Source organism: Melanotaenia boesemani, chromosome 1, assembly GCF_017639745.1.
Source record: "Melanotaenia boesemani isolate fMelBoe1 chromosome 1, fMelBoe1.pri, whole genome shotgun sequence".
Taxonomy (NCBI): Eukaryota; Metazoa; Chordata; class Actinopteri; order Atheriniformes; family Melanotaeniidae; genus Melanotaenia; species Melanotaenia boesemani.
In genome coordinates this window covers 414,341-431,834 of record NC_055682.1, presented here as the reverse complement: position 1 = coordinate 431,834, position 17,494 = coordinate 414,341, and the positions used below count along the sequence as shown (strand labels likewise).

At 43.1% G+C, this 17,494-nt stretch overlaps 2 protein-coding genes across 2 annotated transcripts; one reads left to right on the top strand and one right to left on the bottom strand.

Annotated features, from left to right (window-relative positions):
- Nucleotides 1-1,695: 1,695 nt before the first annotated feature.
- LOC121644638 (chymotrypsin B-like) lies at nucleotides 1,696-3,183 on the bottom strand. The gene is made up of 7 exons (XM_041992727.1): nucleotides 3,102-3,183; nucleotides 2,923-3,026; nucleotides 2,773-2,852; nucleotides 2,602-2,683; nucleotides 2,328-2,508; nucleotides 2,070-2,203; nucleotides 1,696-1,995 (listed from the first exon to the last, which is right to left on the bottom strand). Exons 1-7 carry the CDS (start codon nucleotides 3,148-3,150, stop codon nucleotides 1,834-1,836), a joined length of 792 nt encoding a protein of 263 aa, XP_041848661.1. The 5' UTR covers nucleotides 3,151-3,183; the 3' UTR covers nucleotides 1,696-1,833.
- A 10,249-nt stretch (nucleotides 3,184-13,432) lies between these two features.
- ctrb.2 (chymotrypsinogen B, tandem duplicate 2) lies at nucleotides 13,433-16,386 on the top strand. Its single transcript, XM_041992263.1, has 7 exons — nucleotides 13,433-13,494; nucleotides 13,618-13,721; nucleotides 13,792-13,871; nucleotides 13,976-14,054; nucleotides 14,131-14,311; nucleotides 15,945-16,078; nucleotides 16,165-16,386. The coding sequence occupies exons 1-7, from the start codon at nucleotides 13,443-13,445 to the stop codon at nucleotides 16,324-16,326; spliced, it is 792 nt and encodes a 263-aa protein (XP_041848197.1). The 5' UTR covers nucleotides 13,433-13,442; the 3' UTR covers nucleotides 16,327-16,386.
- The last annotated feature ends 1,108 nt before the right edge of the window (nucleotides 16,387-17,494 follow it).

Genomic DNA, 17,494 nt, shown 5'->3' with positions numbered 1-17,494 from the left:
TTGGGGACTGTCAGTAAAAGAAAATCGTATTACTCAACTTAAATGAAATATTTACAAAGGTAAGCAGGAAGCAGGTCAAAGTTGGATTTATAGATAAAGTAATACCAATGTCAAAGTCTGCGTATGGAGACTGAAGCCACTGAACTCTGGTATAAGGATGCAGTGGTGGGTGAGAGCTCTGCAGCCTGTCACAACACTGAAAGCACCGTGGTTCACAGAGTCCACATAGCGCAAGGTCTGAACAGAGGCATGCATTTCCAGCAGGCCTACACAGTCTATCAAGAGAAGGAAAGTAGCTTCCACAAGCTTTTTTTTTTCTGGCAAGAGAAACTGAATTTATTCTTATGATAAAAGCCCAGCTAAAGTCTCCCAACAAGGTTTTCCACATCATCTACAGGTTAAATGTTCATCAGTTAAAATATCTAAATACTTATTTTGAGCCACAAACTCAATATGACCATCGTGCAAGGTTTTAATGTTGGGAGGAGAGTCAGCTGCCTTCCTAGCATTATAAAACACAGCTTTAGTTTTAGTTTCATTCAGCACTAATTTCAAACCAAGCAGTCAGGACCGTTTGATGTCAGAAGCACATGGCAAGTCCGTGACAGCCTGAACAAGGATAGTACCACGCCACTAAACTACAGTATCGTCTGCATAGAAATGAACTTATATTATAAGTTCTTGTATTTGAAATATTTTGACCCAGATTGTTGACATAAATAGAAAAAAGAGCATCACATGATTTTTTATTGTCTAGTGCCTCCATAACATCATTCACGACCGTTAATGATGCTGCAATGGTGCTGTGGTGTTTCCTAAAGTCTGACTGATGTGGAAAGAGAATATTTTTGGTGTATAGGAAAACTTTCAATTGATAACTCACCAATCCGTCAAGAACCTTTGACAAAACTGATAGAATAGTGTGCACGTGACTGTGTGTGAAAGAGACGGTGCTTTTTAAATTACTGTTATCTACTGTTATCTACTTTGGTGTGTGAACGATTGTTTTATTTGAATATGCAAGAATTACTTTTTATCTTGTAAAGCACATTGTGCTGCCTTCGGCATGAAAAGTGTCAGCCGTTAGCCTAGTTAGCTGTTAGCAACTAAACCTAAAGGTATCTAAAGGTGTTGTCTCTAACAACAGTCCAGGAATCTGTTGTTCATGTGTGTGTGTGTGTGCGCGCACATTGATGGATTTTGTATCATTTTCACATTACTGGTGTAATTATCGTGAATGGGTACTAGTCGGACCTGAGGAAGAACAGCAGCAATGATGAGCTAATGGAGATCCACAACAAACCTTCCTCATCATCACCACCATCATCACCATTATCATCATCATCAACATCATCATCAACATCAACATCATCACCACCATCATCATCATCACCATCATTACCATCATCATCATCACCACCATCACCATCACCATCATCATCACCATCATCATAATCATCACCATCATAACCACCATCATCATCATCACCATCATCACCATCACCATCATCACCGTCCCCCTTCATCAACATCATCATCACCATCCCATCCTCATCATCACCATCATTACCACCATCATCACCACCATCAACATCATCACCATCACCATCATTACCATCACCATCACCATCATCACCATCCCCATCATCATCTCCATCATCATCATCACCAAATAAGACTGAGGGACACGCTTACTGATCTTCAAACTTTATTATCGTTTAGCTTCACACTGTCGGACCACCAGAGGGCTCTGCATTTCGGGGACCTCAGCAGCGTGTAGCGGATAGTTGGGTTGAGGGTTCATCCCACAGGTGGCAGCTCAGCCAGTTCAGTTCAGTTGGCTGCAAGGATCTGGTCCACCCACCCCCGGAGCTCGGTGACGCGGGCGTAGACAGCAGGAGTGGTGGTGTAGCAGCGGCTGCTTCCCCAGGAAACAATGCCCACCAGAGTCCAGACATTGTCCTTCTCACAGACCAGAGGACCACCAGAGTCTCCCTGAAAGACAACCAACTCGTCAACAAGAAGCAGGTACATGGGTCAGCAGGTGGGCAACTAAGGCAGGGCCTCACCATGCAGGAAGTAGCTCCGTCTCCTCCAGCACAGATCATGACATCGGAGATGTTGCTGCCCCAGTGCTGCTTGCAGTCCTGGTTGGACAGCAGGGGCAGGGCAGCCTGTTGCAGCTTGTTGGGAGTACTGGGAGCTGTGTGAATCACAGAGATCACAGTCACTGGAAAAAAGGTCCAGCTGGAGGCTTTACACAAGCAGGTTCTCATAGCTCTGGACTGAAAACCTGATCTGGGATCCAGATGTGTGTGTGGACATACCGTTGTAGCGGGTCAGACCCCATCCAGAGGTGACGCAGGTCATTCCAGCATCAAAGACATCAGAGGACCCAGGGAGACAGACGGGGGACACGTTGGTCCCGAGGCGGGCGGGGGAGGCAAGCTTGATGAGGGAGATGTCATTGTTGATGGTACTGGGGTTCCAGTTGGGGTGGGTGAACACCTGAAAGAGAACAGGGGGAAGAGTCAGTAGGGGGGGGGGGGGGGGGGATGGGGGGTCTGGAGGTGGTTCTGAGTGGCTGAAGGAGCTTCTCACCTTTGCAGGCTTCAGAACCTGGACGTCCTCGTTGGAGTTGTAGCCCTTATCGTGCTCTCCTGCAATCACTTGGTGGTAGGTCCTGTTGGGAAAAACACAACAGTTACAGCCTGTACACGTCTCAGGTGTCCATCAGCCCTGAGAGCTACAGCTGGTTCTGGTTGGACCCACATGACGTTGCAGTGGGCGGCGGTCACCACCCAGTTCTCGTTGATCAGAGATCCTCCACAGAAGTGGAATCCATTGGATTGCTAAGAGGAAAACAAACAGAGGTCAGGAAAGAAAAACAGCTGTTTAAGTTTGACAGGTCAGCTGACTCACCTGCAGAGACACCTGCCAGGGCCACGAGTGAGGCACCGCCTCCTCGCCGTTCACGATGCGGGCATATCCGGATACCTGGGGGGGGATGGCAGGGATGCCACAGCCTGAATGGTTGACAGGAAATAGGTTTAAAAGAGATGTTAATTAAGGACAGCGTCAGAGGGTAAACATGTGCTCACCGTAGGCGGCACTGACGAAGGCAAAGCAGATGATCCAGAGGAAGGCCATGATGATGACGATAATGATGATGAAGAGCTGAGACTCAGCTTTATACTTAAAGGCTGCACAGCCTCAGCCAATCAGAGCCAAGGTTCAGCTGTCAGCTGCTTATCATCACTGAGGTGGCGAACATGTTCCCACGGGTCACACGCCTCAGCGGGGAGCTCACTGATTGGCTGGGGGAGGAGCATGTCCAACAGAGTTTAGAGAGATAAACACACTGAGTTCAGCGGGAACTTCAGCTCAGTTGTTGTCTCTATAGTATCAACAGAAGCAGGAGGCATTGTAACACAGTTAACAAAAAGCCCATCAATACCACCGTAACTTTTATTATAGCGATAAATGACCTTAACTTTAATTACAGCCAAAAAAATACCACCTTAACTGTGGTTACAGCCCATCAATTTCACCATAAATTTTCTTAAAGCGATAAATACGACCTTAACTTAAATTACAACCAAAAAAATACCACCTTAACTTTTTTATAGCCATAAATACCATCTTAAATGTGATTACAGCCAAATAATACCACCTTAACTGTGATTACACAAAGAAAATACCACCTTCAGTGTGATTGCACCAAAAAAAAGAAACACCTTAACTTTTATTATATGCATAAATACCACCTTAACTTTGATTACAGACAAAAATACCACCTTAACTGTGATTACAGCCAAAAGAATACCATCTTACTTGTGATTACGGATTCCACCTTAAGTTTTATTACAGCCATAAATACCACCTTAACTGTGATTACACCCAAAAAATTATCACCTTCAGTATGATTACACCCAAACAATACCACCTTATGTCACATGCAGCGGGCGGAGGTGAGGACCCAAATGCAGGCAGTCAGGCAGGAGGCAAAATTGGTGCAGGTGACAGGTTTATTTTCCAGAACTTGAGACAAGGAACCACACACGACAGGGATAACTCCAGTACAAAACAAGACAGGCCCACCGACAAAGTTCAGGGGGGGCCACCTGGAGGCTGAACAGACGGCAGGATCAGGTCAGGAGGCCGGCCAGGGGGCCGGACGGACCGGGACAGAACCTCCGGCGGACGACCCGGAGGCTGTGCAGACAGCAGGATCAGTTCAGGGGGCCGGCCAGGGGGCCAGACGGACCGGGGCAGAACCTCCGGCGGACGACCCGGAGGCTGTGCAGACAGCAGGATCTCAGGCAGATGGGCAGGCTTGGACCAGAGCTCTGGAGGACAGGCAGGCTGGATCACCGGAGGCTGAGCAGGCATGGACCAGAGCACCGGAGGATGGGCAGACTGGATCTCTGGCGGCGGACGGGCAGACTGGATCTCTGGCGGTGGATGGGCAGACTGGATCTCTGGCGGCAGTACCAGTAGCAGGTAAAGAGCGTATCAACCCGAGACCCCCTTGGGAACAGGAACTCGAGCAGGGTGAGGAGCATCTCGGCCTGAGACCCCCTCGGGAACAGGAACTCGAGCAGGGTGAGGAGCGTCTCGACCTGAGACCCCCTCGGGAACAGGAACTCGAGCAGGTTGAGGAGCGTCTCGACCTGAGACCCCCTCAGGAACAGGGACTCGAGCTGTGGACAACCATGGGACCGATACGGGGGAAGAAGATCTGGACACCGTCGTGGGACGCCGAAGAGCTGGGCAGGACCTAGGAGCAGGTGTGGGACGCTGCGGAGCAGGGCAGAACCTCGGTGCAGGCGTGGGACGCTGCGGTGCAGGGCAGGAACTCGGAGCCGGAGTGGGACGCTGTGGCACAGGGCAGGACCTCGGAGCCGGCGTCGGACGCTGCGGCACAGGGCAGGACCTCGGAGCAGGCATGGGACGCTGAGGCACTGGAACTGGAGGCGCCGCTGGAGGCGTGGGCCTGGGAGCCCGTGGCGACACCCGTGCCCGTGGAGCTGATGGCGTCACTCGAGATGTGGACCGAGGAGCTGGTGTCGACCTCCGAGACGAGGCCCACCTCAGTGGCCTGGGGCTTATCGCCAATCCAGTCCCCCAGAAAGGCGACCACTCTGGACAGTCCAGCGGCTCTGGCTCCGTGTCCAGTCCTAGCAGCAGTCCCACCAGTTCGCTTGATGTCATGATCTCGAGGGGCCGCCACCCCCAGTGCCTGGACGTCCTCCTCCTCCTGGACCTTGTAGGAGGAGGTTCAGGAAACCACAGGTCTGGCTCCCCCACCGTAGGGAACCAGTCAGCAACCTCAGAGCCATAATATTGACAAAAAGCCATCAGACCTGCTGGGTCCATTTGTATGGTTGTGGTCAGATTCTTCTGTCATGTGTAACGGGCGGAGGTGAGACCCAAATGCAGGCAGTCAGGCAGGAGGCAGAATTGGTGCAGGTGACAGGTTTATTTTCCAGAACTTGAGACAAGGCACCACACACGACAGGGATAACTCCAGTGAACAAAAACTACACATGACCAAATAAGGATCTGACAATGAATGACTGAAAACCAGGAGTACTTATACACAGAGGGAGTAACAAGACACAGGTGAAGTGGATGATCAGGCCAGGTGATCTAATGAGGCAGAACAGAAATCACAGGAAAACAAGAGGGAAAAAACCAAACATGACAAAACTGAAAGCTAAAGCATGAACATAACTATAAACCAAGAACACCGAACTACACATGACAAAAACCAAAATCCTAAACATGATCAAAACACCCACCAAAACCCAGAAACCGTGACACCTTACCTTTTCTTACACTCATTAATACCACCTTAACTTTGATAACAGCCAAAAAATACCTCCTTAACTTTTATTACACGGATAAATACAGCCATAAAATACCACCTTAAGTGTGATTACAGCCATAAAATACCACCTTAAGTGTGATTACGGCATATCAATTCCACCTAAAATTTTAATATAGCTATAAATACCACCTTAACTGTGATTACAGCCAAACAATTCCACCTTAACTTTTATTACATGCATAAATACCACCTTACCTTTGATTACAGCCATAAAAATACTATCTTGAATGTAATTACAACGAAAACAATACCACCTTAAGTGTGATTACAGCCAAATCAATACCACCTTAACCTTTATTATACACATAAATACCACTTTAACTGTGATTGCAGAAAAAAAAAATACTACCTTAACTTTTATTATAGTCATAAATACCACCTTAACTGTGATTACGGCATGTCAACTCCACCTTAACTTTTATTATAGCCATAAATACCACCTTAACTTTCATTATAGCCATAAATACCACGTTAACTGTAATTACAGCCATAAAATACCACCTTAACTGTGATTACGGCATATCAACTCCACCTTAACTTTTATTACAGCAAAAAATACCACCTTAACTTTCATTATAGCCATAAATACCACCTTAACTGTAATTACAGCCAAAAAATACCACCTTAACTGTGATTACGGCATATCAATACCACCTTAACTTTTATTATAGCCATAAATACCACCTTAACTATGAATACTGCCAAACAATACCACCTTAAGTGTGATTACAGCCAAAAAATACCACCTTAACTGTGATTACGGCATATCAATTCCACCTTAAATTTTATTATAGGCATAAATACCACCTTAACTGTAACTTTTATTACACAAATAAATACCACCTTAACTTTGATAACCGCAAAAAAAATATTACCTTAACTTTTATTACACAGACAAATACCACCTTAACTGTGATTAAAGCCAAAAAATACCACCTTAACTGTGATTACAGCCAAAAAAATATTACCTTAACTTTTATTACACAGACAAATACCACCTTAACTGTGATTAAAGCCAAAAAATACCACCTTAACTGTGATTACAGCCAAAAAATACCACCTTAACTGTGATTACAGCCGTAAAATACCACCTTAACTTTTATTACACGCATAAATACCATCTTAACTTTTATTATAGCCAAACAATACAACCTTAACTCTTATTACATGCATGAATACCACTTTAACTGTGATTGCAGACAAAAAAATACTACCTTAACTTTTATTATACACATAAATACCACCTTAACTGTCATTACAGCCAAAAGAATACTACCTGAAGTGTGATTACAGCCATAAAATACCACCTTAGGTGTGATTACAGCCATAAAATACCACCTTAAGTGTGATTACGGCATATCAATTCCACCTTAAATTTTATTGTATGCATAAATACCACCTTAACTGTGATTACAGTATAAAGAATATCGCCTTAACTGTGATTACAGCCATAAAATACCACCTTAACTTTGATAACAGCCAAAAGAAATATTACCTTAACTTTTATTACACGGATAAGTACCACCTTAACTTTGATTACAGCCAAAAAATACCACCTTAAGTGTGATTACGGCATATCAATTCCACCTTAAATTTTATTATATGCATAAATACCACCTTAATTGTGATTACAGCCACAAAATACCACCTTAACTGTGATTACAGCCAAAAGAATACCACCTTAACTGTGATTACGGCATATCAATTCCACCTTAAATTTTATTATAGGCATAAATCTCACATTCACTGTGATTACAGCCATAAAATACCACCTTAACTTTTATTACACGCATAAATACCACCTTAACTTTTATTATAGCCAAACAATAGCGGCCAGGTAGAAAAGTACCTCGATCCATTCCAGTTTGCATATGGAGGGTAGAGGTGTGGAGGATGCTGTGGTTACCCTTTTACATTTGTTGTTAAAACACCTGGAAGGCACCAAAACTCACGCCAGAGTTTAGTTTGTGGATTTTTCATCTGCATTTAACACTTTGCAACCCTGTTTATTGGTTGAAAGGTTTACTGATTTTAAGATTCATCCTAACTTGACTGGCTGGATTGTGGATTTTCTTACTAACAGGTCCCAATGTGTGAAGGTGAATGGCACATTTTCTAATGTGCTCCCATCTTCCACAGGTTCTCCACAGGGTTGTTATCTTTCTCCTCTTCTATACATTCTGTACACTGACGAGTGTCGCAGTAATGTTAATAACAGATATATTCTAGAGTTTGCTGACGACTCTGCCATCGTTAGCCTTCTTGAGGAAGGTGAGACAGCACATGGGCAGATCGTGGATGATTTTGTGAGCTGGTGTGAAAACTCCTCCCTCCATATAAATGTGTCCAAAACCAAAGATATGGTTATCGATTGTAGAAAGTCTCCGTCAAACCCCCGTCTACTTTTATTAAAGCAGCTGCAATTGAAGAGGTAGACAGTTATAAATACTTGGGTGTGGTCTTCGACAACAAATTATGTTTTAAGTCTCACATTGACTTAACCTCAAAAAAGGTTCACAAGAGGTTATTCTTTTTAAGAAAGATGAGGTCTTTTAACGTTTGCACTAAAATGTTGTCTCTTTTTTACAAAAGTGTAATTGAATCGGTTTTATCCTTTTGTATTATTGCTGGTTCGGGAGCCTAAGTTTGGCAGATAAAAACCGCTTAGGTCGTTTAGTCAAAGCTGCTGGCAAAGTCTCTGGATCCCAGCAGGAGGGTCTTTTGGCCATTTTTAATAAAAATGTGTTGAGGAAAGCTCGTTCTATATTAGACTGCCCGAACCTCCCTCTCCAGAATGAGTTCATTTTATTACCTTCTGGCCGTCGCTTCAAGGCCACTTTGGGGAGGACAAAGAGACTTAAAGTGTCATTTGTCCCTACTGCTGTTCAATTGCTTAACAGCAATGGCCTAAGGTGACAGAGTTGTTTTATTTTGTTTTTAGCTGTGACTCTATTTAACTTATTTTAAGCTCATTTAATGTTTTTTAAGCTCATTTAATGTTTTGAATTGTGAGAATCTCTCTTTTTGACATATGCCTTCAGTTCTGATTTTGTTTGCTGATGTTTTGTGGTGATGTCTGTCCTATGTGTGTGTTTTGGCTGCGAAATCAATTTCCCTTTGGGGACAATAAAGAAACTGAATTTTGAATTTTGAATACCACCTTAACTTTTATTACATGCATAAATACCACCTTAACTTTTATTATAGCCAAACAATACAACCTTAACTCTTATTACATGCATGAATACCACTTTAACTGTGATTGCAGACAAAAAATACTACCTTAACTTTTATTATACACATAAATACCACCTTAACTGTGATTACAGCCAAAAGAATACTACCTGAAGTGTGATTACAGCCATAAAATACCACCTTAGGTGTGATTACAGTCATAAAATACCACCTTAAGTGTGATTACGGCATATCAATTCCACCTTAAATTTTATTGTATGTATAAATACCACCTTAACTGTGATTACAGTCAAAAGAATATCACCTTAACTGTGATTACAGCCATAAAATACCACCTTAACTTTTATTACACGCATAAATACCACCTTAACTTTTATTATAGCCAAACAATACAACCTTAACTCTTATTACATGCATGAATACCACTTTAACTGTGATTGCAGACAAAAAAATACTACCTTAACTTTTATTATACACATAAATACCACCTTAACTGTCATTACAGCCAAAAGAATACTACCTGAAGTGTGATTACAGCCATAAAATACCACCTTAGGTGTGATTACAGCCATAAAATACCACCTTAAGTGTGATTACGGCATATCAATTCCACCTTAAATTTTATTGTATGTATACATACCACCTTAACTGTGATTACAGTCAAAAGAATATCACCTTAACTGTGATTACAGCCATAAAATACCACCTTAATCTTGATAACAGCCAAAAGAAATATTACCTTAACTTTTATTACACGGATAAGTACCACCTTAACTTTGATTACAGCCAAAAAATACCACCTTAAGTGTGATTACGGCATATCAATTCCACCTTAAATTTTATTATATGCATAAATACCACCTTAATTGTGATTACAGCCACAAAATACCACCTTAACTGTGATTACAGCCAAAAGAATACCACCTTAACTGTGTTTACAGCCCATCAATACCACCAAACTATTATTACAGCCATAAAATACCACCTTAACTGTGATTACAGCCATGAAATACCACCTTAACTGTGATTACAGCCACAAAATACCACCTTAACTGTGATTACAGCCAAAAGAATACCACCTTAACTGTGTTTACAGCCCATCAATACCACCTAACTATAATTACAGTCATAAAATACCACCTTAACTGTGATTACAGCCATGAAATACCACCTTAACTGTGATTACAGCCACAAAATACCACCTTAACTGTGTTTACAGCCCATCAATACCACCTACCTATTATTACAGTCATTAATACCACCTTAACTGTGATTACAGCCAAAAGAATACCACCTTAAGTGTGATTACGGCATATCAATTCCACCTTAAGTTTTATTATATGTATAAATACCACCTTAACTTTGATTACAGCCAAAAAATACCACCTTAACTGTGTTTACAGCCATGAAATACCACCTTAACTGTGATTACAGCCATGAAATACCACCTTAACTGTGTTTACAGCCCATCAATACCACCTAACTATTATTACAGCCATAAAATACCACATTAACTGTGATTACAGCCATGAAATACCACCTTAACTGTGATTACAGCCATAAACTACCACCTTAACTGTGATGATATGCAAAATATACCACCTTAACTGTGAATACAGCCAAACAATACCACCTTAATTGTGATGTATCCACAATGATCCATGATAACAGCATTATTTATCACATTTCATCATAAAAACATCACCTTCACTACTATGTTGCTAAGAGACCTCTATTTAGACCTGGACATGATGATGAAGCCACTTCCTGTCAGACTTTCCACCAATCAGAGAGCTTATATTGACGGTAACGTCCAATCAGGAGCAGCCAAAGATCAACCAGTGAGCAGAAAGTTCTATGTGTGTGTGAAAAGAAGAAAAATAATGCTCCTCTATGGCTGGAATAAACAAGAAGACGTTTCTGATGCACGGTGGCGCCACAAAGCAGCTGAGCTGGAGTTGGTTTAGTGAGGATAGCAGGTAAATAGTAGCAGGAATAACTGGAAATGAGGAAAAAGTGGAAACATGGAAATAGTTTCTGTTCTTCTAGTCGGCCGTTGTGCTGCTCAGAGCTCTAGATAAACTCAGAGTTGCGGCCTCCGTTGACTTCGCTGTGAGGTGATGTGGGTCATGGAGCCTCCAGACAAAGCTGCTCCTGGACTACAGAACAGACAGCAGCCATCGTTTTACTGAGGGGGAAACTAAATATACACATTTGTCACTGAATTATTATGTTAATGTTGATTTAAGTGATGATTAAGTCATGTTTGACAATAGATTAAATAAGTGTAACCAGCACAATAATTTCATACATTTTTGGAGGGAAATATTCATCTCAACCAACAAGCTAGCATTTATTACAGATCAGACATGATGCTCCTCATTAGCCTCTATGATTCTTACCGTCCTTATAATTAAGGCTAAATGATCAGCTTGTTTACTTTCATCTATCAACGCCAGCCGTGTGGTAGCATGTAATGTCCCAGCAGACACCGAAGATCCCTTCAGACAGGACTCCGTCTCACTTCGATGGTTTGTATTTAAAATCTGCACCATCTCTATTAAGCTGGATTCCTTTAACTTGATCATGCCTATTTTATGTTCTTCCCTTTTGGTCTTTTTATTTTAAATTATGCTTCATATATTCTTATGTTTTTAATGTTTTTGTAAAGCCCTTTGAATCACCATGTTGTTGAATTGTGCTGTACAAATAAAGTTGCTTTGCTGTGAATGTCAAAGGAAAAGTCTCACTGAGTAACAACTTATTGGTGGAACATGGAAAGCAAAAGGGGAAAAGGCAGTTTTAATAAATATTTAAACAGTTTAAATAAAAGTTAGTCTGGATAATAACAGGTCAACCCCTCTGTGATTTTCTACTATATGTAATGGTTATATAACATTTTACAGACATGAAAACAATCATGGTGAACTGTGCAGCATTTGGATGCTCCAACCGGTCTGAGAGGAGGTTCCCAACGTCTGGATTCCTGAGGGACCCAGAACGGAGGAAGAGGTGGTTTGTAACGTCGGCAGGATTTTAATATAGCTGCACGAATAAGCAACAATAAGAAACTGTGTGAGGTTTGTTATGTCTACAGAAAGAACAAAACCTTTTTATTCATTTTAATACGTTTCCACTAACCTAAGTCATACTGAACATCAAATTCTATGAATCTATGAATAACGATATTACAGTGCACTTGATCAGTACACTGAAATAAAGAAGACCATGACCATATTTATTCAAACTAAACAAAAAAACTGGGAGGCCATGGGGTAAAAGGACAATATCTATAACACACAAAGACAAAAACTTCTCACATTGAACAATTATTTTAATGCAGGACGTCGACAAAATGTAAATGACATATAAGACTGATGCTGCATCGACTCCCCTCTGAAAACGAACTGAATGAATTGGCCATGAACACATTCTGATCCGTGTTTGAACTATTCAACGTCTCCAGTAACCCAGAAGTGTGCCGCCATGTTTTCTACACGGGAGTCAGTGAGAGTGTCGCAGCTCTGATGCTGCTGTTTCTACTGGTACACACAACTGTTACAGACTGGTTTATACTGGGATTAAAAGCTGTTACAGACTGGTTTATACTGGGATTAAAAGCTGTTACAGACTGGTTTATACTGGGATTAAAAACTGCTACAGACTGGTTTATACTGGGATTAAAAGCTGCTACAGACTGGTTTATACTGGGATTAAAAGCTGCTACAGACTGGTTTATACTGGGATTAAAAGCTGCTACAGACTGGTTTATACTGGGATTAAAAGCTGCTACAGACTGGTTTATACTGGGATTAAAAACTGCTACAGACTGGTTTATACTGGGATTAAAAGCTGCTACAGACTGGTTTATACTGGGATTAAAAGCTGCTACAGACTGGTTTATACTGGGATTAAAAGCTGCTACAGACTGGTTTATACTGGGATTAAAAGCTGTTACAGACTGGTTTATACTGGGATTAAAAGCTGCTACAGACTGGTTTATACTGGGATTAAAAGCTGCTACAGACTGGTTTATACTGTAAATAAATACCGGACTAAAAATAGAAAAAAAGATATCAATAGTTAAATATTTGAATGACTTTCTTGTCTGTTTTAAATTCTCTGTGTCTCGTCCAGATTGAGGTGAACATTCAGGCTAATCAATCAGTATTAATCAATAAAAACCTGTTCTAATCCACACGTCTGACCTTCATGTTCCTTCACCTCAGGTGGAAAAACAAACCCACCTGTTCAAACTCCCACCATCCTCTGATAAGATGCCTGTCTCATCCAATCAGGCGGCTCGGAGCTGTATAAAAGCTGGAGGCAGCGTGGGAGCCACCATGATCGAGCCATGGCCTTCCTGTGGATCCTTTCCTGTCTCGCCTTTGCTGGCACTGCCTACGGTAAGCCAATCACATCCACCTTCCTTCTCTGACAACTACTGATCCACTGAGGGAACCATCAGGAAAACAAGGTCATGATCATTTGCTTGTTTGTTGCTGATGATGTAATGATGATGTCATCAGGCTGCGGCACCCCCGCCATCCCCCCTGTCATCACCGGTTACTCTCGTATTGTGAATGGTGAGGAGGCGGTGCCTCACTCCTGGCCCTGGCAGGTGTCTCTGCAGGTAAACAAACTAACAAACAGACAGACAGAGATGTGTTCCTGCATCATCATCATCATCATCATTGTTTCAGGATTACACCGGATTCCACTTCTGTGGAGGGTCCCTCATCAACGAGAACTGGGTGGTGACCGCCGCCCACTGCAACGTCAGGTAAACCCACCTGTCCTTACCTGTCCTCATATGTCCTCACCTCCACCTGTCCTCACCTGTTTGAGTGGAACAGGAAGTGATGTCATGATGCTTTCTGTGAGCAGGACGTCCCATCGCGTGATCCTCGGAGAACATGATCGCTCGTCCAATGCTGAGGCCATCCAGGTGATGAACGTTGGCAAGGTGAGCATCACCCTACCCCTGCCTCACATCATCTTCCTGTTTATCTCCCGGGCCTAATGATGTCACTTCCTGCCAGGTGTTCAAACACCCACAGTACAACAGCTACACCATCAACAACGACATCCTGCTCATCAAGCTGGCGAGCCCCGCCCAGCTCAACGTGCGTGTTTCTCCTGTGTGCGTGGCCGAGACCGGAGACAACTTCCCTGGAGGCATGAAGTGCGTGACGTCCGGCTGGGGTCTGACCCGTTACAACGGTGAGCGCCGGCCAGTCAGAGAGCAGCATGCTCTCACACACCAACAACACACAGGAAACCAAGCTTCGTGGTATTATGATAATAAATGAAACACGTCAATGAAATACTTAAGAAACTTCAAATAATACAAAACCGAGCAGCATGTGCAAAACTCCAATATAATTACAGGACAAATGTTATTACAATGCATAACAATTTAAATTGGTTACTGGTTAAAGACCGGTTATTAAACTCACTACTCACTTTTATCAACAGAATCTCGGTAAGACCAACACTGGTGATACTATATAAAGACCTTAATTTCAGTATAAACTTACATGGGAACACTACCAGACACGCAGCTGGAAATAATTTTATAAGACCTAAAGCCACGACTTATGCAATAATTTTATAGATGAATGTATGAGTGGAATCATTTAGCAAATATATCTACAGGAAACTGCATTATTGAGTTAAAAAACAGTGCGATAGTATTTAATAAAGCATGAACTGTAGGTACTAAATTCATAAATGTGTGTATCTGTATGAGGATACATGGATAGATGTATATATGTGTATAAACAGTATGTGTACATATATCTGTACGAATTTAGACAAATTCTTTCATGTGTTGTAATTATGAATATTTGTATATTTGTGTGCATGTACATATCTGCAAGGATTATATATGAAAAAGAATAGTTTATGGACTTTGTATGTAGGGATGCAATGTATTTCTGTGTTTAGGTAAACGTGTTTTTGTGTACACGTCCATAGATTTAGATCCTCCTTTGCCAGGAGGAGCGTTATGGGTGTAAGGCTTCTCTTGATCTCCTGATTTTTTATTACTTTACTTATTTAAATAGATTGTTTTATCTTATTTATTTGGAATTGATGTAATCTTGCTGGACCTGACCCAAGGGGACAGAAAAAAAGAAGAACAATGAAAAAAAGTAAAAAGGAAAGTAGAAAAATGAAGAGGAGACAAAGATCGAGCAGATAGAAGCAACGAGCTTCAGTCCAACCTAACAGCAGACAAGCAGCTGCTACACCTGTACAGAAATACAGCAGAGAATTTCCTACAGCTTTTACACGTAAACTAAGCAGACAATCATCAGGAGTTCCTAAAAATAACCAAGACAGCAACAACATGTATCATAGCAACAACCAAAGAACCAGAAACACACACACCTGAACCAAAGCATCTCTTAGTGTGTAAACACACTGGACACCTCAGTGCTGAGTCAGCATGCAGAGGATGAGGAAGAGGAGGATCAGAGATGAAGCCACGCCTCCACGGAGGCTAGAGGCAGACTAGGGCGGCCCAGAGACCCGGGCCATCAGCAGCATCCTGGAGCACCAACCCAAGCCCCCCCACCACGAAGACCACCCTGGACCCACCCAGAGGGCGGCAGAGGAAGGCTCCAGCCCAAGTCCCCCCTGTGTTCATGTGACACAGACCCCGGTGGGCACCGGCCATCCAGGGCGGCCAAAGCAAAGGTCCCGATGCCCCAAAAGCCTGGAAGTGCCCCCTTCCTCCCTCCACCCAACCACTCATTACCCCCATCTATCCACCCCAGTACCCCTCACCCATGGTGCAGGGGAGGCTGTGAGTGTGTGTTAACGTGTGTGTGTTAACATGTGTGTGTTGCAGCCCCTGACACCCCCGCCCGCCTGCAGCAGGCCACCCTGCCCCTCCTGACCAACTCGAACTGCAGCAGTTACTGGGGCAACAAGATCACCAGCCTGATGATCTGCGCCGGCGCCTCTGGAGCCTCCTCCTGCATGGTGGGTGCTCCCTTCATCAGCCACTCTGTTCTTCCTCCTCCTCCTCCTCCTCCTCCTTCTCCTTCATTGATCCCTTTTTCCTTCAGGGTGACTCTGGTGGTCCTCTGGTGTGCCAGAAGGGCGGAGCCTGGACTCTGGTGGGCATCGTGTCCTGGGGCAGTGGAACCTGCACCCCCACCATGCCCGGTGTGTACGCTCGCGTCACCGAGCTGCGAGCCTGGATGGACCAGACCATCGCTGCCAACTGAGCGTGCTCAGAAGAACACATCCGTTTTCTCCTGATTCTCAATAAAACCCTGAAACTATGAGATGTGTCAGTGTTTGTTCTTCATCACATCGTCATCACACTCATATGTCGTCTTCAGTTCAGTTTATTTGCCATTTGCAGAAAAGAAACCACAGTTGCAAAGAGCTCAAAGTTCAGTGTCAACATTTAACAGACAAAACGTACGAAACACAACCCTAAAAGAAATAAAACACATGGACGCGTCCTAAAAACACAATAATACCAAGAAACAATAAAGACACTGTAAATAAATAGCAGTAAAGAGGTGACTAGAACCACACAGTGACAGAGCTGGCGAGAAGACTTTCCATACCACACCCATAAAAGTTTCAAAGAATAGTTTTATTTTGAGTGAATTCTCTTAATTTCCGTAAGAAGAAGAGACGCTAGCGAGCCTTTTTGCAATGTTACTAGTGTTTGACTGCCAGCTCAGATCTTTGGAGAGAGACACCTAAAAACTTACATTTATCAACCATTCGTACCTCAGAATCTGACCAACTTGGCTATAATGGGTCTTGGTCTGCTGGACCCGGGTGTCCTCCCACCGTGATGATGGACTCTGAGATGGTTTTCACAGTTTTCTTTATCTTCTTATTTTCCTCCAAGAGACGGGTCAAGCCCTCGGTGAGGGATTTTACCGACTCTCTGAGACCGGCGTTTTCTACAGCCAGAGTTTCCACCTGCTTCTGGCTGAATTCCAGTGATTCACGTAGCGCCTGGAACTCCTTGTGGAGAATTTCCTCCAGGTTCAAACACACATCAAAACTACGCCTACTGAGTTTCTTATCTATAGAGATCAGAACGTCCAATGAGTCATTACCGGTGGTGAAACAGCTCCTGGTGAATCCTGGTTTCTGTTACACCCACACCATACCCTGCCACGGACACACCCACTCCTGCCACTCATCGCCGCTGTCACTCTCCGGAGTACTGATTAAACACACCTGTAAACAATCTGGTCCACTGGGCTTCATGTGCTCCAGTTCCTCATCCATTCCTCATCAGACCTCGTTCACGCATTGATGGACTATCCCTCTTCCCCTTCCCGGTCCTGACTCACCTGGCTGATCAACAAACTCTGGTGTTGAGATTCCTGGATCTGGTATTTCGTAAGCGACTCCTTTAAAGAA

Bases quoted from the DNA above. Each gene is read 5' to 3' on its own strand.
- LOC121644638 (XM_041992727.1), bottom strand. From the start codon at position 3,150: ATGGCCTTCCTCTGGATCATCTGCTTTGCCTTCGTCAGTGCCGCCTAC. The intron at 2,853-2,922 runs GTGAGTCAGCTG...TTTTCCTCTTAG, and splicing joins CCTGGCAGGTGTCTCTGCAG to CAATCCAATGGATTCCACTT. The intron at 2,509-2,601 runs GTGAGAAGCTCC...GTTCTCTTTCAG, and splicing joins AGGTTCTGAAGCCTGCAAAG to GTGTTCACCCACCCCAACTG.
- ctrb.2 (XM_041992263.1), top strand. From the start codon at position 13,443: ATGGCCTTCCTGTGGATCCTTTCCTGTCTCGCCTTTGCTGGCACTGCC. The intron at 13,495-13,617 runs GTAAGCCAATCA...TGATGTCATCAG, and splicing joins CTTTGCTGGCACTGCCTACG to GCTGCGGCACCCCCGCCATC. The intron at 13,872-13,975 runs GTAAACCCACCT...TTCTGTGAGCAG, and splicing joins GCCGCCCACTGCAACGTCAG to GACGTCCCATCGCGTGATCC.